This window comes from Sminthopsis crassicaudata, chromosome 2 (genome assembly GCF_048593235.1).
Source record: "Sminthopsis crassicaudata isolate SCR6 chromosome 2, ASM4859323v1, whole genome shotgun sequence".
In the NCBI taxonomy this organism is placed as follows: Eukaryota; Metazoa; Chordata; class Mammalia; order Dasyuromorphia; family Dasyuridae; genus Sminthopsis; species Sminthopsis crassicaudata.
Genome location: NC_133618.1, coordinates 316,024,162 through 316,049,496, shown reverse-complemented (window position 1 = coordinate 316,049,496; position 25,335 = coordinate 316,024,162). Strand labels below are relative to the sequence as shown.

The window sequence follows — 25,335 nt, the reverse complement described above, 5'->3', positions numbered from 1 at the left end:
TATTCCATAAGGATTTTAAAATTCCATTTCATTTTTCCTCATAATTTTAGTTCAGGAATGTAAGATATATACTCTTTCATATATGCTGACCTAATAACAATAGGGAAGAAGGAAAGGAGAGGAGGAAAAGCATTTATTAAACACCTGCTATCAGATCATTGCTGTATCAAGTGCTTTACAAATATTACTTAATTTGATTCTCCATAACAACCCTATGAGATGGGTATATTATAATTCCCATTTTACAAATGAGGAAACTGAGGCAAACAGAGACTTAGTAATTTGCCTCCCAGGATACACAGCCAGTAAATTTCTGAGTCAGGATTGAACTCACATTTTCCTGACATCAGGCCCAGAGCTCTATCCATTGCTCCTCTTTGCTGCTTTTGTATTTTGAGTCCAGTTTCCAGTAAAGTCCAGTTTGAGTCTCCCCCAAAAGGAGTCAAAGAGAGTTGGACACAGCTGAAAAATAAAAATGACTGAACAATCTCCACTTACTAGTGATGTTCTCTTGGGCAAGTCACTTCTCTGGATCTTACTTTTTTAATATCTGATCTACTAATGTGACAGAATTGGTTTGGGATAAAGTTAGATAATGGCTATGAAAGTACTTGATTGAGGCAGCAAGGTGATATAGTGAATAGAGCACCAGCCCTGAAGGCAGGAGGACCTGAGTTAAAATCTGGATTAAGACCTTAAAGTCTATGTTTTTTTTTCATGACTTATGGAAATGTTTTGTATAACTTCACATGCCCTTTCTTAATGGGGGTTGGGGAGGATAGGGAAAGAATCTAAAACTCAAAGTTTTAAAAACAAATGTTTAAAAAATGGTTTTATATGTAACTGGGGGAAAACAAAAATATTAAATAAACAAATGATATTTTTTGAAAACGAAAGACCTGTGTGCAAGTCCTAATTGGCAATTAATGCATATCTCTTTAGGCAAATCACTAAACCTCTCAGTTTTCCAGGTAACTCTAAGATTGGTAGTTCTAGGTGAGTTGCCAAGTCTTTTTCAATGATTCTTTCAGCCACTTAGATGTACAACCTAGGATCATTCTCTTTTCTTCACTCTCATTTACCTTGGATATACAATTAGTTGTCAAATCTTATCTCTTCTATCTCTTCAACTGACCTCTATCTTTCTTCTTACCACAAGTATTCTAGACTAATTCCTTATTACCTTTAGTCTGGACTTTTGCAATAGCTCCTCAGTGGTCTCACAGGCCCCAGTCTTTCTCTTTCCAGTTCAATCTTTAAAGAGCTGTCAGATGGATATTCTGATACACATTATCTGATTACCTTTGCTCAAGAAGCTTCAATGCCTCTTCATTGCCTTTAGGATAAAATACAAATTCCTCTGTCTCTGCATTTGGTTAATTTTTCATTATTAACTTGCCAGTGAGATTGGCTGTGTGGCTCCATGAATATCCACTATTCCTTTTCATCATGTCACCATAAGCTTTACCTTTTTTTTATAAAGCTTTTTATTTACAAAACATATGCATGGGTAATTTTTCATCATCGACCCTTGCATAACCTTTTCCAATTTTTCCCCCTCTTTCCCCTCACCCCCCCAGATGGCAGGTAGTCCAATACATGTTAAATATGTTAAAATACATGTTAAATACAATAAAAATTGGATCTAGAAAGAAAAAAAACCTGAGAAGGAAAACAAAATGCTAGCAGACATCAACAGAAAGCATGAAAATGCTATGTTATGGTCCACACTGAGTTCCCATGGTCTCCTTTCTGGGTGTATATACCTTTCTTCATCACTGAACAATTAGAACTGATTTGAATCACCTCATTGTTGAAGAGAGCCACATCCATCAGAATTGATCATCATATAATCTTGTTACTGTGTATAATGATCTCCTGGTTCTGCTCATTTCACTCAGCATCAGTTCATGTAAGTCTCTTCAGGTGTCTCAGATCATCTTGTTGGTCATTTCTTACAGAACAATAATATTCCATAACATTCATATACCATAATTTATTCAGCCATTCTCTAATTGATGGGCATCCATTCAGTTTCCAGTTTCCATCCACTACAAAGAGGGCTGCCACAAACATTTTTACACATACGGATCCCTGTTCCTTTGGGGGGATCTCTTTGGGATATAAGCCCACTAGTGACACTGTTGGGTCAAAAGATGTGCACAGTTTGATGGCCATGAATTTTTTTATCCTTATAGGATGAATTCCCTCTTTGCTCTTCCCCTCTCTCCTTTGTACCCAGAGCTCACTTCATGAAGGCTCTGGTCTGACATTATACTTTTTTCTTGTGCAGGAGATGAAGAAGCATCCCCTTTTGCTGTTGCTGCTGCTGCTTCTGTGGCCATCACCTTCATCCTCAGTAAGTGAAAGTACCTTCTATGGGAAGCATGGCTGGGAACCATCAGCCCCAGAAATAGGAAGTCATGTGTCTTAAACCTGCCTCAAACACTTAATAATTTTGTGACCCTGAAAGAATGAATCATTTAATCTCTATGAATCTCAGTATTACTGTCTATAAAATGAAAGAGTTGGATTGATGTCCCTTCCAGCTTGAAAACTATGTCCCAATGATGCATTATTATGAGCCACTAGGCAGTAACCATAACTACTCTCTTCCTTGTGAAAGGAAGGAGAAACTGGAGGAGGGAATAAGCATTTATATAGTGCCTACTGTATAGCAAGCATGGTGGTGAGTGCTTTATATTACCTTATTTGAGTATGACAACAATTCTGTTTGATAGGTGCTATTGTTATCCCCATTTTATACTTAAGAAAGCAGAGAGAAGTTAAGTAATTTGCTGATTGCACAGTTGGTAAGTGTCTGAGGTCAAATTTGAACTCATAACTTTCCTAACTCCAAGTGGGGGACAGCAGCGTGGTACAGTGAAAAGAACATTGACTATGGAGTCAGGAAAACTGAGTTCAAACACTGCTTATGAATTTATTATCTGTATGAACTTGGGCAAGTCATTAAAACTCCCTAGACCTGTTTCCTTATCTATAAATAAAGTGGTTTTACTAGATGGCCTCTGAAGTCCTTTTGAATTTTAGATTTATGGTTCTATGACTCCTGCTGTTTCTCTCTTCCCTCTCTCACCTTTGAAATGTCTAAATAATATTGTCTTACTTTATGGGTCACTGGGAAGATGCTCTGATTGCTATGTACAGGCCTAGTCAAACGCTGCTTCTTTAAAAATCAATGAACAGGAAGAAATCCAAGCTATAAATGGCCATATGGGGGGGGGATGTTCCAAAATCACTTTTACTTAGAGAAATGCCAGTTTAAAAATCAGTTTCAGATCCATCAAAAGATTCAGTTTCACATCCATCAAATTGACAAAAAAAGGAAAATGACAGGTTTTGAGGCACTGCAAGAAGTTATGTATATTAATATATTCTTTTTTAATTATTATTTTTATTAAAGCTTTTTATTTTCAAAACATATGATAAATAATTTTAAACATTCACTCTTGCAAAACCTTGTGTTCCAAATTTTTTCCCTCCCTTCTTCCTATCCCTCTCCTAGATGTCCAATAATCCGATATATATTAAACATGTGCAATACTTCTATACATAATATTAATATATTATTGAGGTATAAATTGGTCCAGTTATTCAGGAGAACAGTTTTGAACTAATCACAAAAGACATTAAATTATGAGTATCTTTTGACTCAGAAATATCATTGAGGCCTATATCCCAAAAAGATCAAAAAAGAGGAATAGGACATGTGTTTGCAAAAACATTTATGTTGGCTATTTTTGTTGTAGCAAAGAGTCAGAAACTAGAGGAAGGTACATATCATTTGGATGATGGTATATAAATGGAACATTATTACATCATAAGAAATGATTTAAGAGATCATGTCAAAAAATTCTTGGAAGATTTATATGAATTGATGCAGAGTGAAAATAAGAGAACCAGGACAATAACTTACTCCATACCTGCAACATTATAAAGGACAACAGTTTTTAAAGATTTCAGAGATTTGATCAATGATCAACTACAGCTCCAGAGGGCCAATAATGTGAAGCAAGCCACCTGCCTCTTGGCAGAGAGGTGATGGATCTAAAGGGATACAATGAGATATATATTTTTGGACATGGCTAGCATATGGTTTTATTTTGCTTGACTATGTTTATTTGATATAAAGGTTTTCTTTCTTTCTTTTTAAAAATAGGTTTGGGAGAGAGTTAGACCAGTGATAATGTTGCAAAAGCTTAAGGTCACTGAAAAACTATTAAAGACACAAAAAAAGAACAAAAGGGAATCCAGAAAGAGGCACAGAAAGCAAAGATAGCTTTGAAAGTAGCATGTTAAATTTATCATAAATAATTTTTTATTTTTAAAAATGTATTTAGCATTTAGTTTTCCCCAGTTACATATAAAAACAATTTTTAATGTTTGTTTTAAAAACTAAGTTCCAGATTCTCTCCCCCACATTGAAAAGGATATGTTATACATGTGTTGTCATGAAAAACATTTCCATATTAATCATGTTGTGAAAAAAAAGTAGGCCAAAAAAATCCCTCCATAAAAATCAAGTAAGAAAAAAATTATGAAAGAAATGGCTTACAAGCAAGGGCATGTGTGCCGGCCCCTCACCCATATTTGGGGGACCCAGTTTGATAATGGCCAAATTTCAATACTTATATCAATTGATTTGCAGTGAAGTGTATCCCTGACAATGAGGGGTAAAAACAATAATGTGCTAAGTTTGATGTAGCAGAGCTTCATCACCAGAACGTGGTTGCAGCAGATGCTTGTCTGAGTTCAGAGAACACCTGGTACTAGTCAAAGCAATACAATAATTATATGAAACAATTCTGGGGTTTTGCTGTGGCTGAGATCATCCAGAGGGTGAGCGCAAAGGATTGTCGTCATCTCAAGCTCAGTGCACAGCTTGCTTGCTGGGGTTTAGCTCTGGAGAATAGGTTGTCTCTTGACACAGTCTTTTTTTGTATTCTACTTTTTATATGGAAATACTGCTTCTTTTTTGTGTCTGTTAAGTGAAGAAGAGAAATTATTATTTTGCTTCAGTAAGGCTCTGATGATCCATGGCAATGCATTTTTATGGGATCTGATTGTGGTGATAGGTGGAATGCTCTCAAGTTCTCCTGACAATATGGTGCAATTCCATTATTTATTATTACAATTATTACAGGCAGGATGGTGTGATGGTTAGAGAAATAGTCTGGAAGCCTGAAAGATATGGCTTCAAATCCCTTCTCTGCCACAAACTTACCACAAGTTACATATAGTCTCAATTTTCTAGGCAGTAGAAAAAACATTTTTGAGAATGTTTGCTGCATGTGGATGGTCACCTGTTCATTGGGGTTGCCCCTCTCTGGGATTTTCTGTGAGCCTGATTGTAGTGGGCAAAATGGTCATGTTGCATCAGCCTTCCCTCCTTTCTTCATCTTTCTTCACCCTAATACCTCTCCCTCTGGTCTTTCCCCCAAAACCTCACAATTCTAAAGATGAATTAAGATTTCAGAATACCTGAGTTTGAATCCGTTCACATGGACAAGTCACAGGTGACCTTTCTCTGCCTCTGTTTCCTCCTCTGTAAAATGGGGATAATAATAGTATCTTACACACTGACTTGCTCAATGGCAGCCACATGACACAGTGAGTAGAATGCCTGACCTACAGTAAGAAAGATTCATCTTTCTGAGTTCAAATCTGGCCTTGGATACTTCCCAGCTGTGTGACCCTGGACAAATAATTTAATTCTGCTTGCCTCAGTTTCCTCATCTGTAAAAATGAGCTGGAGAAGGAAATCATAAGCCAGTATTTCTTCCGAGGAAACCCCAAATGAGTCACATAAAGGCATGACTAAAATGACTGAACACCCCCAACAAAAACAACAAATGCTAGCTATTATTTTTAGCTAGCAGCAACTCCAGGGATGTCATTTCAGGTTCTGTGTCAGGGAAAGAAGGAGGCAGCTTGGACCCAGAGGTGGGGCTTGGGGTGGCCCAAGGTTCAGAACCTGTCTGGTGAAGCTGGAGGGTGTGATTCTCTCCCTTAGAATCTGATTGTAGCCCGAGGCAGGAACCCCTGCCAGGACCCAGCAGTCAGGATGATGGGAAAGTGGGGAAGGGAGGAGTAGGGGCCACATGAGTCAAAGCTGCCTTACCAATTAGCTGCTTTCTTTCCCAGGAGATACAGTACGAGGCTCAGGTTACATGGAATCTCTTTATGGAACCTCCTTATTCTTCTCTGTTTAAAAAAAAATACCATTTTTTTTGAATTCTCTTTTTTGATGGGAGGTCATTTCTCTTTAAGTATCTGTTTTTAAAATTTCATATATTTTAAAGTTATACATGTACACTCATTTTTTTACATATTTTTATATGAGTCCAGTTGGGAAATAAAAATCAGAAAAAAGGAAAACCATGAGAAAGGGAAAAAATTAGAAAAAAAGAGATGAAAATAGTATGCATTGATCAACATTCAGTCTCTATAGGTCTCTGAATGTGGATGTCGTTTCCCATCCAAAGTTTATTGGGATTGCTTTGGATTACTGAATTGCTAAAAGAACTAAGTCTATCATAGTCGATCATCACACAATCTTGCTGTTGCTGTGTACAATATTTTCCTGGTTTTGCTTGCTTCACTCAGTTGGATGCTTTTTTTTTATATTATTCCTATTTCCCAATATTATTCTTCTCTTTCTTCCCCATCTATAGAATTCTTCTAAAGAATAAAAATGGTCAAGTAGTACAAATCAACACTTGGCCATGAGTGAAAATGAATGATTTAGGATTAGGATTCTGTACCTGTTCTATATCACCTCTCTCCCTAAAAGCAGTTACATCGACTTCCCTCTGGTATTGTTCTTGGCCATTACACTGATGAGAATTCTGAAGGCTTCTTTGCTTTTTTCTTTACATCATTATGTATACCATTCTGGTTCTGTCTAGTTTGGTAAAACTCTCTTTAAAAAATAACACCTTGGGCTTCCCAACATACAAAAGTCATGGAATCATAGGGTCATAGATTTAGCAGTAGAAGACCCTTTAGTGGGCAGGGTTGAACCCCCTTATTTTGCGGATGAAAGGACACAGGTAAGGTCACACACCTTGCCCAGGGTCACTCAGTTTGTATGTATCCAAGGTGAGATTCCAAGCCATATCGTCCTGATAATCTTAGGAATTGCAGGAGAGGGAGAGGAAGAGGAAAAAGGAGAGGAGGGAGGAGAAGGGGTAGAGTGAGGAGGTGGGGGAGTGAAAGAGAAAAGTTTAGAATTGAGTGAGCAAAAAAAATAATGATGGTACATTCCAGAGTTGAGATTTGACAGCAGAGCACACCCTGAAGAAATGTAAAGGTGAGTAAAAGTTGAATAATTGAGCCCAGAAAGAGAATGTACAGAAATGGCCTTTTATGACACATAATCAAGGATTTATATTTTTGATATATTGGGGGTAGATATAGATACACACCAGTTTGATGAGGTCATGTCCATAAATCATCATGATTCATATTTATGCAAGATTTTTTGGCTAGGAAAGTAGGATGGACTCAAAGTGCATATTGAGATATACATTTTTGGATATGTCCTATGTATAGATTTTTTGCTTAATTATGTTTCACTATTTTAAAAAAATTTTGTAAAGATTTTGGAAGGGGAAAGGGCATAAGAGATAAAAATGTCTCCCCCCTCCAAAATAAGGGACGTGGAGAAAAGAAGGTTATTATGGCATTTTCATTTTTTAAAATAATAATAGCTTTTTATTTTTCAAAATATATGCAAAGATAGTTTTTCAACATTCACCCCAGAAAAATCTTGTGTTCCAAATTTTTCTCCCTCATTTCTTCCCTGGGCAGTAAAGCAATTCAACACAGATTAAACATGTGTAATTTGTCTAAATGTATTTCCATATTTATCATGTTGTACAAGAAAAAACAGATCAAAAGGGGGAAACAATGAGAAGGGGAAAAAATAAGCAAACAAACAACAACAAAAAAAAGATAAAAATACTTATGATGTGATCCACATTGTTTTCATAGTCTTCTCTCTGGATACAGATGGCTCTCTCCATCCCAAGCCTATTAGAATTGCCTTGAATCACCTTATAGTTTTTTCTTTTTCTTTTTAATAATAACCTTTTATTTTCAAAATACATGCAAAGGTGGTTTTCAACATTCACCCTTGCAAAACCTTGTGTTCCAGATTTTTCTCCCTCTCTTCCCCCATCTCCTTCTCTAAACAGCAAGTAATCCATTATATGTTAAACATGTGCACTTCTTCTGTACATATTTCCACAATTATCATGCTGCACAAGAAAAATCAGATCAAAAAGGAAAAAAATGAAAAAAAAAAAAACCAAGCAAACAACAACAAAAAGGATGAAAATACTCTGTTATGATCCACATTCAGTCTCCATAGTCCACTCTGTGGATGCAGATGGCTCTAGCAAAAGGCTATTGGAATTGACTTGAATCACTTCATTGTTGAAAAGAGCCACACCCATCAAAATTGATCATCATGTAATCTTGTTGTTATTGCATACAATGTTCTCTTGGTTCTGCTCACTTCATTCATCATCAGTTCATGTTAAGTCTTTACAGGCTTTTCTGAAATCAGCCTGCTCATCATTTCTTATAGAACAATAATATTCCATAACATTCATGTACCAAAACTTATTCAGCCATCCCCAACTGAGGGGCATCCATTCAATTTCCAGTTCTTTGCCACTACAAAAAGGAATGCTACAAAATTTTTGTTTATATGGGTCCTTTTGCCTCTTTTATGATCTCCATGAGGTCTTGTCCATAGTGGACTCAGTGGAAAAACTGCTGGATCAAAGAATATGCACAGTTTTAGTCTTTGGGGCATAGTTCTGAATTGCTCTTCAGAATGATTGGATCAATTCACAATTCCATCAACAATGCATATTATTATGTTTTCCTGTCATCTTGACCTGAGAGGTGTGTGGTAATACCTCAGAATTGTCTTAATTTGTATTTCTCTAATCAATAGTGATTTAGAGCATTTTTTTACATGACTAGAAATGGCTTTAATTTCTTCATCTGAAAATTGTTTGTTCATATCCTTTGACCATTTATTCACTGGGAAATGCCTGGTATTCTTATAAATTCAAGTCAATTCTCTATACATTTTAGAAATGAGGTCCTTATCAGAAACATTGGTTATGAAATCCCACCCCCCCCCAGATTTCTGCTTCCCTCCTAATTTTGGCTGCATTGGTTTTGTTTGTACATAACCTTTTAAAATTTAATATAATCAAAATTAGTCACTCTGCATTTCATTAAGTTGCCTAGTTTTGTTTTTTTTGGCCATAAATTCCTATCTTCTCCATAGATCTAAGAGGTAGAATATCCTTTGTTCTCCTAATTTCTTTATAGCATCATCCTTTATGTTTAAATCATGAACCTATTTCTTTTTGTTTTTTAATAGTTTTTATTTACAAGATATATGCATGGGTAATTTTCCAGCATTGACAGTTGCAAAACCTTTTGTTCCAACTTTTCCCTTCCTTCCCCCCACCTCCTACCCCCGATAGCAGGTTGGCCAATACATGTTGAATATGTTAAAGTATAAGTTAAATACAATATATGTATACATATCCATACAGTTAATTTTCTGTACAAAAAGAATCGGGCTTTGAAATAGTGTACAATTAGCCTGTGAAGGAAATAAAAAATGCAGGCGGACAAAAATAGAGGGATTGGGAATTCTGTGTAGTGGTTCATAGTCATCTCCCAGATTCTTCATGAACCTCTTTCAATCTTATCCTAGTATAGGGTATTAGGTATTAGTCAGTGCATAATAATCTACTTTACTATTTTCCAGTTTTCCCAGCAATTTTTGTCAAATAGTGAGTTCTTATCTTGGAGGCTTTGGGTTTATCTATTATAGCATTTTTTAAAAAATCCCAGAAGAGAATAGAAAAAGTTCAGAGGAAAACAAAGAGAAGTAGACTCCAATTGAATTGATTGCAACAATTTGAATTTTATAATTGAACATATTAGAAAATTTTGAAAAGAAATGCAAGCTGCACATAATAGAGATCTGTAGTTTCATTCACAATCCTTATTTTTTGCTTTTTGCCTATGGAGATGTTTATGTTTGTCAAATCTGAAAAATTATATATCAAAAACACCTAATGGCAACAAAGTTATTTATTCGCATCATCTCATTTGAGCTGCACAGAAATTGTGGAATGTAAGTTGTTCAAATTATGCCCATCATTATGTCCATTTTGTAGATGGAGAAATTCAGGTTTAGAGCACAGCTCTAATTTGTTTAAGATAATACATTAGCATAGGCAATTTAAGTATTATATTTAAGTAAGTACTTAAATCTAAATATTCTGAAAATGGCAAATCTTAAATCTAAGTCTTCTAACTTCTAAGTCCAAGGCTGTTTCTCTATACCAGACCTTTAATCCTGGTACAGTGTGAATATGATTAGTTCATAGTCAATCTCTATGCTCTTGGTCAGCTAGATGATGTAATGGATAGAGTACAAGGATGGGAATCAGGAAGACTCAATTCCTTGAGTTCAAATATGGCCTTGAACACTTATAAACTGTGTGACTTTGAGCAAGCCACTTATTTCTGTTTTCCTTAGTTTCTCTAACTTGTAAAATGAGCTGGAGAAGGAGATGGCAAACTGCACCATTATGTTTGCCAAGAAAACCCCAGATGATCACAAAGAGTCAAACCCAACTGAACAACAACAATTGTATTCTCTATTTGTATAATCAAGCAATTAAGTACTTCCTGTATGTCAGCATAGCACTGACAGTTCAAAGAAAAGCAAAAACATTCTGTGTCTACAAGGAATTCACCATCTAATGGAGAAGGCAAAGGAATAAGCATTCATACAATGTTTATTATATGCCAGGCACTGTGCTAAGAATTTTACAAAAATTAAATCATTTGGTCCTCATAGTAATCCAAAGGTTAAGTGACTTGCTCAGTTATACAAACAAAAAATGTTTGAGATGGCATATTAAGGTCTGCTTAACTTCAGGTCTAACATTTTGTCTACATCACCACCAGCTGCCTCTGACGGGGGAGAAAAATATAAATAATTATGTACGTACAAGATACATGCAGAATAAACAGCAGATAATCTGAGGGAGGAGACACTAACAGTTGAGAGAAATCAGGGAAGGTGGAATTTGAACAGGGAAATCAGAGAAACTAAAAGGTTTTATTCTTTGTCCCCTTGGGACAGCGCATTTTAGACATGGCAGATCAAATAGAGCTGAATTGGCTCATCTGAGGAATAAATAGCAAAAAGGCTAATGGAACAGGACAATAATATGTTGAAAGGAGGAAAATGTAAGAAGACAATCAACGAACACACATTAAGTGCCTACTGTAAACTAGGCACTGTTCTAAGCCTTAGGGATGCAAAGAAAGGCAAAAGACAATCTCTGTTGTTAGGGAGCTTGTAGTCTAATGAGGAAGACAATATGCAAATAAAGTACGTATAAACAAAACAAATACAGAATAAATTGATCTCCCTTTTATTTTCAGAATTTCAAATTTGGTATTTAGTGGTGAGGGGTTAATTTATTCTTTTTCTCTCTTTTTTTTTTTTTTTTGTTTTGTTTTGTTTTGTTTTTAGTTGCATGCCTAATTCATTGATCTTTTTTTTATTTTATTCAAGTAAGCATTAAAAGATATAAAATTTCTCCTAAGAACTGCTTTGGCTGAATTTTGGTATGTGGTCTCATTATTGTCATTCTCTTGGATGAAATTCTTGATTGTTTCTATGATTTATTGTTTCACCCACTTGTTCTTTAAGATTAGATTATTTATTTTCCAATTATTTTTTGGCCCTTTAATATATATAATTTAAATTGCATCATGATCTGAAAAAGATGCATTTCCTATTTCTGCCTTTCTAAATTTGATTTTGAGGTTTTTATGTCCCAATACATGGTCAATTTTTGTGTAAGGTTCATGTATTGCTGAGAAAAAAGTATATTCCTTTCTGTCCCCATTCAGTTTTCTCCAAAGGTCTATCATACATAACTTTTTAAAAACTCTATTTCCTCTTTAACTTCTTTCTTATTTGTTTTGTGGTTTGATTTATTTAGTTCTGATAGAGCCACTAGTATAGTTTTGCTGTCTATTTCTTCTTGTAGAATTCTTAACTTCTTCTCTAGGAATTTGGATGCTATATCACTTGGTACATGATGTTTAGTATTGATATTACTTCAATATCTATGATACCCTTTAGCAGCATGTAGTTTCCTTCCTTGTCTCTTTTAATTATATCTATTTTTGCTTTTGCTTGGTCTGAGATCAGGATCTCTACCCCTGCTTTCTTTCTTTCTTTTTTTTTTTAACTTCAACTTAAGCATAATAGATTCTGCTCCAGCCTTTTACCTTTACTCTATATATACTACTCTGCTTTAAATGTGTTTCTTGTAAACAACATATTGTAGGATTCTGACTTTTAATCCAACTGGTATCTGCTTCTGTTTTATGGGAGAGTTCATCCCATTCACATTCACAGTTAAAATATCTAACTCTATTTCCCGCCATCTTATTTTTCCCAAGTTATACTTTTCTCTTTCCTTTCTTCCTTTCCCTCATCCCCAATGTTTTGCTTCTTCCCTTTTGTAGCCCCTCTCCCTTTCTTATCCCTTTCTCCTTCTATTTCTGTTCTTCTTTCTATTACCTTCCTCTTTCTCTTCTTACTTCCCTATGGGATAAGACATTTCTATATCAAACTAAACATGTCTGATATTCTTTCTTTGAACAAAATCTGATGAAATTAAGATTTACACAATGCTTATCCCCCTCTGTTCTTTCCCTCAAATATAATAGGTCTTTTTTGCCTCTTCACATAGTGTAGTTTACCTCATTTTACGTCCACTTTCCTCTTCTTCCAATACAATTCCTTTTCCACCCCTTGTTTCTTTTTTTGAATACAGGATAAATTTGAGATAAATCAATTCAGGGAAGGCCCTAGAATTAAGAGAGATTGGGAAAGGTTTCCTGCTGAAGATGGATTTTAGTTGGAACTTCAGGGAATCCAGGAGGTAGAAATAAGGAAGAGACTTTTAGGGATGGGAGAGAGCCAATGAAAAATGTTCAGAGCCAGAATATGAAGTATCTTATTGAAGGAATGCAAGGAGACTAGTCTCACTGGATTAATGAATACATAGAGATGGGAGTGCAGTAAAAGATGTAAGAAGATTGAAAATATGAAGAAGGGCAGGTTCTGAAGGAGGAGTTTGAATCACTGGAGCTCATTGAGCAGGATGGGGATGATTCAGTGCTCAGAGACTTAGAGGAAGACCCTTCCTATGTTCCCCCTTGCTTAGTATTTTTGAAAGGATGAGAAAAAGGTTTGCATGGTATTGGAGGGCAGTGATAGGCTACAGTCTGCACCCACCTGTACTGGAAATTCCATAGACAACTTGAAATATCAAGGTAATTGAATTGGAGAATCTAAAAACAACACACAAAAATTATTCTTGCACCTAGCCTTAGGCGTAGGAACGTGGCTGGAAAATTAAACTGTGCCTTCCTGAGTACCAGAAGATCAGAAATTTGTTAGTTTAAGGCAAATAGCTCTTTGTGCTTCTATCACAGAATTCTAATTCCACCTCAGACTTGTTCTGTGTCCTTAGGCAAGTTAGTTTTATTTTCTGAATGTGGTAAAACAGGATCTTGAATAGTGTGAATTTGAGTTTAGATAATGTTTTACTCTTCTAGATCACATAGCCTTTTAAAATTTCTAAGAGCTTTTCTAAAAATATTGCCTACATTTCTGAATACATCTTGACATCCTCCATCTCCTGGACTTAGCAAATAATCCATTGTTCATAACAGAAGGAAAAAGAAAGAATAAAAAAATTATTTCAGCAAAATTAACCCACACATTGACCAAAGTCTTATAGTATGTCTTGTTCTACAACTATAGTCCCCTATATCCCTGCAAAAAATTTTCTTACCTCTTTTCCAGGGCCAAGGTAGAAAGTGAATATCCTCCTACCTTTTCTATTCTCCCTCCTCCCTCCTTATTATAATTATTGTCTATGTTATTTTCCTTGTTTGTCTTATTTTACTTTGTTCCAATTCATATAAGTTTTTTCATGTTTCTTTGAAATCCTCAATATCCTAATTTCTTTTGACTCAGTTATATGTGTGTGTGTGTCGTGTGGTGTGTGTGTGTGTGTGTGTAAAACTTGGGCTCACAGGAACAGTTGTATGGGGCTACTTCTTCTTTGTGGAAAATGATGACTCAATGCCCCATACCTGTGTAAGGGATGGACAGAATTTATGAGCAGAGAATGGATGTCCAGCTCTACTGGCTTCCAGCTTTGAAATGGGATGAATGAAAAGCCAGAGAGACATAATTTCTGGGTAATTAAAAGTCATTTTATTAATTATGGTTAGTGGATAGATCATAGAATAATGGTCATTTGGCTTTCTTTCATAAGCCAAAGAGAAACTATGTACGCCTCTAAACATTTAAATACTCTTGGAGAGTGGATGTTTCCAACAGGGGGAAATCAACTCTCATTTGTTAACAATTAATGAAATAATGAATATTATAATGAAATATGGGCTTATTTTAATGAAGAATCGGGGGTCATGATTCTGAATGGGTCTTTCTTGGACAAAAAGACCATTTTTACACCCAGACTACCTTGGACAATCTAGACAAAAGGGATCCACCTAGTCTTGTCTGAGAAGAACACAATGGGACAGAATTCACCTCCATTAGATTCTCTTTGTAAGGTCTTCTAGCAGGATGGGGTGAGTGGCAGGTACCCATAGGTTTAGATAAATCTTATCTATCAACAATGTCCTTCGTAAGAGCTGGGCTTTGAATGAGGAAATAAAAAGGAAAAAAGCCTGGCTATCCCCAATACTAAATAGTTATTAATAATCATTCTCTCAGAGAGAAAAGATACACCATTTTTCAAGGGATAAAGATTCTAGGAAGAAACTAACATGTAGAGAAGTTGACATATTGTTTTCATCCCTCTTTCCTCAATTTGTGGGGGAACATTTCCAACTAGAAATTTCAGGGAGTTTCCCTTTGAGTGAAATATTGATTTCTTTCTTTTTTATTATTAATTTTATGATTATAATTTTTGACAGTATATATGCATGAGTAATTTTTTATAACATTATCCCTTGTATTCATTTTTCCAAATTTTCCCCTCCCTCCCTCTACTCCTTCCCCTACATGACAGGCAATCCCATACATTTTACATGTGTTACAGTATAACTTAGATACAATATATGTGTGTAAATCCAATTTTCTTGTTGCACTGTAAGAATTGGATTCCAAAGGTATAAGTAACCTGGGTAGATAGACAGTAGTGCTAACAATTTACCTTCACTTCCCAGTGTTCCTTCTCTGGGTGTAGTTATTTCTGTCCATCATTGATCAGCTGGAAGTGAGTTGGATCTTCTCTATGTTGAAGATATCCACTTCCATCAGAATACATCCTCATACAGTATTGTTGTTGAAGTGTATAGTGATCTTCTGGTTCTGCTCATTGAGTGAAATATTGATTTCTTTATCTTGATTGAGCTAAATTATCTTGTTCACAATAGAAGAGTTCCTTCAAGAGTGTTGTCTCGTATATATTCTCACATATATGTGTACTTTTCTGATTTCTGTTCTATTTTAGACTCTAAAAAATGAGTTTATTTGCTATTTCCTATGTGTATTCATTATGGACTTGGCATCTGGTGAGAAGGGGTTCAAATCTTAGAAATAAAACTTGGGGCAGTCCTTCAATCTTCCTCTTTAAGGAACAGTGATTGGGAGTTTAGCTTGAAACTGAAAACTGCTTCCCTTAGAATAGTAATATTTAAGAGAGCAAATAGATATAATTTTAGCCTGCTATCCTTCCTCCCTGAAGAGAGAACAATCATCCTCTGGCCTCAGCCCTTTGCTTTCCCTACCATAAGGAATCAAAATCTCTCTTGAAAAGAACGGGGAGACGATATTACAGATATTTGTTCTTGTTTCCCTGTGAGCCACTTCTAAACCAATCCATGAGGACATACATAACATACATGGGCAACACAGCACCCATATGTCACTATGTTACATTAAATTAAATTTTAATTTCATGCTATAAAGAACTGAAAATTGAGGGGATGCCTGTCAATTGGGGGAATGGCTGAATAAACCATGGTATGTGATTATGATGAAATACTATTGTTCTATAAGAAATTATGAGTAGAATGCTCTCAGAAAAACCTGGAAAATCTTCCATGAGTTCACACAAAATGAAAAATATTGTGTACAAAATAATAACAATGCTGAGAATGACTGTTATTCTCAGCAATGTAATAATCCAAGACTACTCTGAAGGACTTACAATGGAAAATACTATCCACCCCCAGAGAAAGGATTGAATGTGTCTGAATACAGACTGAAGCATACTTTTTTTTGAGGTTTTTTTTTGGGGGGACAGGGAGTTCTATGCTTTCTGTATAATGTATTATTGGACCTACTGTGTCTCCCAGATCTTCTGTACTTTGTCATCAGAGCAGAACCTTTCAAAACACACAGTTGCTTCCATATGGAATGAGGTCATAAAGATAAGATAAATCAGAATGAGATTCAGAGGCAAGTTAGCTTTGGAACTAATGAATTAAATTTAGTATGTATGTATATGCATATATAACATGTGTTGTGTATATTATATATCTAATATGAAAGTATATATTACATATCATATTTTATTTTTCCCCAGATATATGGTAAAACAAAAATTTTAAACATTTTTTAAAAGTTTTGAGTTTCAAATTCCATTTCTCTCTTTTTTTCTTCCTTCCTTCATAACTTTTATAGAAATGTTTTGCACAATTGTACATGGGCCTTCTTAATGACAGGGAATGGAGTGGGGGGAAGGGTATAATCTGGAACTCAAAATTTTAAAAACAAATGTAAAACATTGTTTTACATGTAACTGGGGAAACTAAAAATATTAAAATATTTTTAAAAAATTTTATGCCCAAGTTCTTTCTCTCTCTTTTCCCTTCCTACCACCTTGAGAAAGCAAGAAAAATAAAACTTCTTTTACAAACATGTGTAGTCAAGAAAAACAAATTCCCTCTCTGGCCATGTCCAAAACAAAATATAACTCAGTGAATGCATCATTTCTCTGTCAGATGAATAGTACATTTCATCATGAATTCTCTAGAATTGTGGTTGGTAGTGACCAATTAATGTTGATCAGAGTTTTTAAATCTTTCAGTTATTTATCTTTATGATATTGTTGTCCTTGTATGAATTGTTTTCCTGGAAAAAAAAAACCAAAAAACAACATTCCATTTATGTACATAGCATAATTTATTTTTCTATTCATTCTCTAATTGATAGATACCCTTGTTTCCAATTCTTTGTCACAACAAAAAGAGCTGCTATGTATTTTTCTCCTCAATAGTAGTTTATTTTTCCAAATACACATATAGTTTCCAACATTCATTTTTGTAAGATATTGTGTTCCAGTTTTTTCTCCCTCCTTCCCTTATCTTCCCCCTCTTTAAGACAGTGAGTAATCTGATATTGGTTAAACATACAATTCTTTTAAACATATTTCCATATTTGTCATGTTGTATAAAAAAAATCAGACCAAAAAGGGAAAAAAAAACATGAGGAAGAAAATTCAAAGAAACAAAGAAACAAACAAAAAAAAGTGAAAATACTATGCTTTGATCCACATTCAGTCTCCATAGCTCTCTCTGGATGTGGATGGCATTTTCCATTGTAGCTCTATAAGAATTGTCTTGAATCATTACATTTATGAGAAGAGCCAAGTCCAGCACAGTTGATCATCACATAGTCCTCTTATTACTGTATACAATGTTCTCTTGGTTCTGCTCACTTTCCTCAACATCAGTTCACGTAAGTCTTTCCAGATTTTCTGAAATCAAGCTGCTATAGTTTTGTGCATCTTTATTTTTCCAGTTCTTTGACACCTGGGCATCTCTTTTGCTTTTATCTCCTTGTCACCATATAAAAATTTCTCCTGGGGCTATTTTGGTATTTAGGGAGATATTTCTTTCTAGATCAGTTATACTTCAGGGATGGTGGATGTCATCCATTTGTACTCCCTTTCCACTAACTTAAATCACAGCTCCCCCATGGCTTGGTTGGTGATCTTTGAAAGTTGCTGTGGCCGACAAACATATCCTTTCCGTGTCAGCCTGGCACTGAACTTAATTCTGCTGAATCAAGGACCGCAGGCATATAATGTATTATTGGACCTACTGTGTCTCCCAGATCTTCTGTACTTTGTCATCAGAGCAGAACCTTTCAAAACACACAGTTGCTTCCATATGGAATGAGGTCATAAAGATAAGATAAATCAGAATGAGATTCAGAGGCAAGTTAGCTTTGGAACTAATGAATTAAATTTAGTATGTATGTATATGCATATATAACATGTGTTGTGTATATTATATATCTAATATGAAAGTATATATTACATATCATATTTTATTTTTCCCCAGATATATGGTAAAACAAAAATTTTAAACATTTTTTAAAAGTTTTGAGTTTCAAATTCCATTTCTCTCTTTTTTTCTTCCTTCCTACCTCCCTGAAATGATAAGCAATCTAATATAGTTTATACATGTATAATCGTATAAAACATTTCCCTTTTGGTAACTTTGTATAGGAAGTCTCAAAAAAAAGAATGAAAGAAAGTAAAAAACAGTATGCTTCCATCTGTATTCAGACACTATTAGGTCTTTCTTTGGAGGTGGATAGCATGCTTCTTCATTAGTCCTTAGGGGTTGTCTTGCATGTATTGCTGAGAAGAGCTCATTCAGTCACAGTTTTTCCTTGTATATATTACGTTACTGTGTTCTCTTGGTTCTTCTCACTTTGCATCAGGGTTCATGTAAGTCTTTCCAGGTTTTTATGAAATCAACCTTCTTGTCATTTTTTGCAGCACAATAATATTCTATCACTATCATATATCACAGCCTTTTTTTTTAGCCATTTCCCAGTTGTTGATGTCTTCTTGATTTCTAGCACTTAGCCAACACAAAAAGCTGCTATAAATATTTTTACACAAATAGGTCCTTTTCCCTTTTGGGAGATACACATACATATACTCAAACATGCATGTTGCATAAATACACAGTGTATCATGCATGTTACAAACACGTGTCAATGCATATATAATGTAACATAAGGCATAGCTATGATACCACATGTAATATATTCATTAAATATATATAACATTTATATATACTTGTGTATGCATATATCACACTGCATTTCAAAGCTGCTTACCTTATCTGTATTTGCCACTGAATCTAGTTCTGCTTATTTCTGTCCATTTTAAAAAAAAGTTTCATTGATATTCTTTTCTTTCCCTTTTTGTTGATGTTGCTATCCCTAATTTTCCTATAAAAAAGAAAAACTATATTTTTCCTTGTCACAAATAAACATAGTTAAATTAAAAAAATACCCACATTCGTTATGTCCTTAAATATCTTCTTCAGCTCTTGGTCAGATGACTTCTGAGGTCGCTTCTAATTCTTAAAATTTCATGGTTATGATTTTGTTTTGCATTTTGCCTGAGACTTCTGGAGACAATGCTTTGCTCAAAGAAATGACTGATTAATAACAGCAATTTCAGTTGCTTGGCAGGCTGGTCTTTAAGTAGTCCTTAAATAGTAGGATTTGAAGTCGGGGTTTCCTGACTTCAGTCCTGGCACTCTATCCACTGTGTCACTTAGTTGTCCTCCCTAGGTTCCTCATATTCTACATACAGTGGGATGATGCTTTGGTGACACAGGCATAGGGAAGGGAGCACTTGACTTGGAAGCAGGAAAACCTGGGGAGAAATCCTGCTTCACACACTAGCTATGTGACTCAAGGCAAATTATTTAAAACAGTTTCCTCTTCTTTAAGATGGTAGTGATAATAAAAAGATCAGTGAGATCAATATCTTTATATATCAATGTTTGGTATTTTTAGTCCTGTCTGATTCTTTTTGACTCCAAGTGCACTTTTTTTTTTTTTTTTTTTTTGGCAAAAATACTGGAGTGATTTAACATTTCCTTCTCCAGCTCATTTTTACAGATGAGGAAACTGAGACAGGATCAAATGACTTGGCCAGGGTCACACAGATAGTGTCTGAGGCCAGATTTGAACTCAGGTTCAAATCTTAGGAAGGTGAGTGTTCCTGATTCCAAACTCTGTGCTCTATCCACTGAACCACCTTAACTGTCCTTTGCAAATGTCAAAGTGCAATAAAAGTAACATCCTTTTAAAAAATGATTTTAATTTAGAACCTAAGAAACATCAAATAAAGCAGACATTTTCAAATAAGAGGATTATCTGCACTAATCTGTTACAGCTTGCTTTTCTTTTTGAGTATCTAAGTTCAACCTGTAGCTTTCAAAGCTCTTACACTTACTTACCTGGAGCTTTTTTTGGATTATCCTCTCTCTGCATGTTTTAAAAATATTCTGTAATGATTTTCTTTCTTTTTTTTCCCTTACCTTATCTCTATTCCTTTCTCTCATGGTCTCCCCACCAATGGAAAAAAAAAAGGCAACCTTGGTTAGAAGGAAATATACCAAGCAAAACAAATTCCCATATTGGCTGTGTCTGAAAATGTTGTCTTCCTCCGTCCTGTGGAATCTCAATTGGTCATTGAATGTGATCTGAGGCTCTCAAAGCTTTTTTCTCCCTATCCAGTTAATATTGTATAAATGGTTGCCCTGATTCTGCTTGCTTCACTCCAGGACCTGCTGGAGCCCCCTTAATGCCAGTTGCCAGGAACTTTCCCCTCCTGGGTCTTGTGGATGTAAAAGTCCCCTTAGCCAACCACCTCACCCTCCTGTGTGTTTCCTTCCCATCAGGCAAGGAAGCTGAGAAGGCAAAGTGAAGGTTGGGGCCGCTGGGGAGAGTGGAGCCGATGCAGCAGGACCTGCGGCGGGGGTGTCAGCTTCCAGGAGCGACACTGCTACTCCCAGAGGTACTGAAAGTTCTGATTAAATTTTCAAAAACAGCATGGCTCGTAAACGGTGACATCTAAGACAGATTAATTATTGGTTCTCTCGTCCACCTGTTATGATTATGAAGCAAGAGACAACATAAAATAAGCAGATCTCACTTTAAGTTCCCAGGGATGTGAATAGATTTTTTGAATTTCAAGTCATATTTTTACTCCCATGTCTTCTGTTTCATAGATATATTGTCTTTAGGCTTTTCTAAACCTAACCTCCCTTGTCAATACAGGAATCTCTCAAATCAGGTCAATAGGTACTTATGCAGTACTTCTTTTGCCAGGTGTTAAGAAGAAGTAAAAGAAACAATACTTTATATAATTCTTTGCTCAGAATCTGATCTTGAACACTTAAAACTTCCTAGCTGTGTGACCCCGGGCAAGTCACTTGGCCCCAATTGCCTCAGCAAAAAAAAAAAAAAAAATTCTTTGATCAGTCATTTTTCAGTCATGTCTCTGACTCTGTGACTCCATTTGGAATTTTCTTGGCAAAGGTACTGGAGTGGTTTGCCATTTCCTTCTCCATCTCATTTTGCAGGTAAGGAAACTGAGGCAAACAGGTTTCAGTACATTGCTCAAGATGACACAGATCTGAAGCCTGCTTAGGACTCAGAAAGATGGATGTTCCTAACTCCAGACCCAACACACTATCCACTGTGCCCATCTAGTTCTTTAAAGATGGGGAAATTGAGTCAGGCAGGTTTTGGGCAGAGTCACATAGCTAGTAAGTGTCTGAACACAGGTCTTCTTAACTGGGGTCCAGAGTCTGATCATGGCACCACATACATAATTGCCTTTCAAAAATACAAAAATAACTGTACAAAGCACTCTGTAAAGTTATATTATAGTTTGTACAGTTATTTTTGTATTCATGCCTGAGGAAAATTAAATAAAACCTCTTTTTTATTATTTTGTCAGACATTGCTACCCCCCTTCTCAAGGGAGTTTCTGAAGGGCCTGAGTTAGTAATATGATCTCTTCCAACCCCAAAGGCATCTGCTGTTAACCAGCTTGGGTTGGGCCCCTCCAAAGTCTGGGACCCTCTGTTTCGTTTCCTTGGTAAACAGAAGCTTGGTCCTCTCCAGGGGCCGTGTCAAATGTCCCTGCTTTTCCTTAATCAAAGTTGGAGTGCCCTGGACTACAAGAAGGAGATCACGCTGGGAAAATCCTGATTTTTCTAGCCAAGATTGCTAGAGGCAGCTGGGTCTCATAAAGTAACCGACATTCCTGAAGTGTCAGAGAGGGGTGTAATCAGCCAGCCGCATCTGAAGCTCGTCTACTTTCCCTAGCTGCAAGTCAGTCCTTTCACAGGAGGATTGGGGTGACTGTGGAAGTGGGGGAGCACATGAAGCCCTAAAGAGGAACTGGGAATTATTAAACCTCCCTCCTCATTAGAATGTTCACCAATTGGGATTGATCTAAATGATGCACTGTCAGACCAATAAGAAAAAAAAAAAAACATTCCTAGGTTTAAAAAGCCCTGTTGGCCCTCTCTCTGGGTCTTTTGGTACTCTGGTTCCCTTTATTAAGTTCAACACCCTATGAATAAACTCATGTGTAAAATTGCCTCAGTTTGCCCTTTTGTTAAATTTCATTCTTGACATGCCTTTGATTCAGGATTCGTCTTGTCCCTGACTTCCCTTGCTTCTCAGATCACTTTTTAAGACTATACAATACTGATCTGTATTGGTGGAAGGAACTTCCTTATCAGGAGTTCCCTCACAATGAAAATAGAGGCACATATATATATTTAAAAGTCTCTTTGGTCCTAATGAGTAGAAATCAAATCTTTCAAAGATGTTTCTATCATGTGTCCCCATATCTCTGGGTACAGGGCTGTGTTCATAGTAGACATCCCATAAATGCCAAGTTTCTGATAGACTTAAGGAGACAGAAATTATTTTTGGTTCCCATAAAAAATTTGAGTCAGAATCTCAGAATCTGTCAACAAGGTTTAGGGAAAAACACTTGGCTAGGCATTTTTAAAAATGCACTCTTGTTTTAAACCAAATATTTTATTTTTTCTCCAATTACATGTAAGAACAATTTTTAATATCCATTTAAAAAAAATTTGAGTTCTAAATTCTTTCCCTTTCTCCATTCCCCCCCTCACTGAGAAGCACATAGTTTGATATAGGTTATACCTGTGCAATTATGCAAAACATATTTCCATGTTTTGGTTAGGCATGTTTTTTTTAAATAATGAGTTGGGGGAAGGAAACTGAACCTGTGATTTCATTGATCTAGGGAACTTCCAGGTGAAGGGGTACTCTGTCTACCAATGCAGGTAGCATCTTCTCTGAAATTTATAATTTTAGAAAAGAGCCCTTGGAAGTTGAATGAATTATTCAGCCACATAACCATTATATGTCAGAGGACACACTTGAATGCAAGTATTTTGGGCTCCAAAGTCAATTTTCTATCATCTAGACCTTAATCTATAAGTAAATATGAATATAAAATATTACATATATGTAATATATATGTACATATAGTACATGTGTATGTCTGCTTATATTTAATGCTTTAAAAATTGCTACTTCTCAATAATTCTTGGGATTATAGCTTTAGGCAACCTAGACCATCCCATTTTATAGATGAGAAACTGGGACCTAGCGAGGTTATGCGATTTGTCCAATGTGACACAGGTAGTAAATATCAGAGGTAAGATTTGGGCCAGGTCCTTTGACTCAAGAACCAGTAAATTCTTTCTACTACCTCATGCTTACCCATTTTTCTCCTCATAAACCCTTCTTTACAATTCAGAGGAATATCGGGAGAAAGGAAAATAGTCAAAATATTTGATGTGACTTAGGAGAGCAATTTTGGCACCAAATGATGTGATTTAGGGTAAAGCCCCAAATTTGGGGTTCAGTCATGTGAAGAATTCACAATGGACATTCTCTTTAGCAAAAGGTAGATTTATTTAGGGAAGAGTTACAGACAAAATGAAGGAATACAGTAGAGACTGGGAATGGTAAATATGAAATGGATTTGGGAGAGCATATAGTTAGCAGCAATTAATGATGGAAAAGACAGATTCCCAAGCAGAACTCACACTTAATCAGGAGAAAGGTAGCAGCCCATGGGGTTGGAGTATGCCCTTAGCTGGTAGGTTAAATCCTGGAAGGAATTCAGCACCCTGAAAGACTTAGCTGTAGGAAGGGGGTCCCATGGCTGAGAGGAGGGATACTCTGCACGAGGGAAAGGTGAGGGGAAAGACAGAGTACCACGGTGGGCTGTAACCCCCAAAAGGGTTCAGCAAAGATGGTGTGAGCAGATTTATGGGGGAGATTTAACTTTGGAGGTTTGATATAATTTCGATTTCTGACTGGACACAGCAAGATGGACATAACTACCCACAACTTCCCTGGAGGACTATAAGGTTGAACTGATCTCTTCCCTGCTTGCCTCATGGAGTAATTCCCACAGTTCTTCAGTCTTTCTCTGTTAATCTCACCTAGTTACTCAGGACCTCCTCATATTGTTGGCTAAGCAGATTATGGCTACACAAAGAACAGAGAAGGTCAGAGACAGGCTCGGAGCTCCATGCATCTGAGGAAGCAGCAGAGGATTTCTTGGGAACTGGGCTGGGTGAGAAGATAGACAGATAACTACTTACTTGTGTGGGCTTGTCTCTCAGGAAAGATGGAAGCTCCAGCTGTATTGGACCCACCCGAAATTACCGTTCCTGCAACACTGAGGTAAGATGCCTCAGACCCATATTTCTTCTCCCCTTCATTAAGCAGCTTTATCAACCGCAGGACCTCCTTTCATCATCAGGGAAGGATTTCGTTGCTCTCTGGGTAATGTTGAGGTCCTATCTCCCCAATAGAGACCCTACAAAGAGCAGGGCAAGCTCTCCACCAGGGCAACTAGCAGCTGTTGTAGTTTTTACTGGGACCTGGGGAAAGGGGGGAGTGAGTTCATTGCCATATCCCTCAGGCACATCTGTGATTTGTTGCTGAGAGTTTATCTTGATTATGAAGATTTTGATTTCACTGCCCACCTCCCACCCCATCAGTGTTTTTCTTGAGGAAGTTCCAAGTGTTTTATGAGAGAGGAAGAATGAATCCTTTGAAGGAAGATTCTAGAGAAGGATGCCACATGGAATTATGCTATTTTAAATCCCTGTGGCTATATTTCATTGGAGTTTGTTGAGTTTAGACAAATCGGATTAAAGACTGAGTTTGGGAGTTCACATTCCCTATTATGGAATTGTCTTTACTATGGTTTTTAGCTTCTGAGCCTGCTGGGTGAGAAATAGCTTCTTAGACAAAGGAGTTTCTGTGATTTGGAAGGGACTATCATTATCCTTTCTACATCTTGA

The 25,335-nt window shown here is 36.2% G+C and overlaps 1 protein-coding gene across 3 annotated transcripts in view; it reads left to right on the top strand.

Annotated features, from left to right (window-relative positions):
- The window catches only part of PAPLN (papilin, proteoglycan like sulfated glycoprotein), an 81,220-nt gene that overhangs the window by 5,780 nt on the left and 50,105 nt on the right, over positions 1–25,335 (top strand). For all 3 annotated transcript variants that reach the window (XM_074290076.1, XM_074290079.1, XM_074290078.1), the window contains exons 2-4: positions 2,294–2,359; positions 20,860–20,975; positions 24,649–24,709. In XM_074290076.1, coding sequence (XP_074146177.1) covers positions 2,297–2,359; positions 20,860–20,975; positions 24,649–24,709 — 240 coding nt within the window. In that variant the 5' untranslated portion in view covers positions 2,294–2,296. The remainder of the gene's footprint in view (positions 1–2,293; positions 2,360–20,859; positions 20,976–24,648; positions 24,710–25,335) is intronic.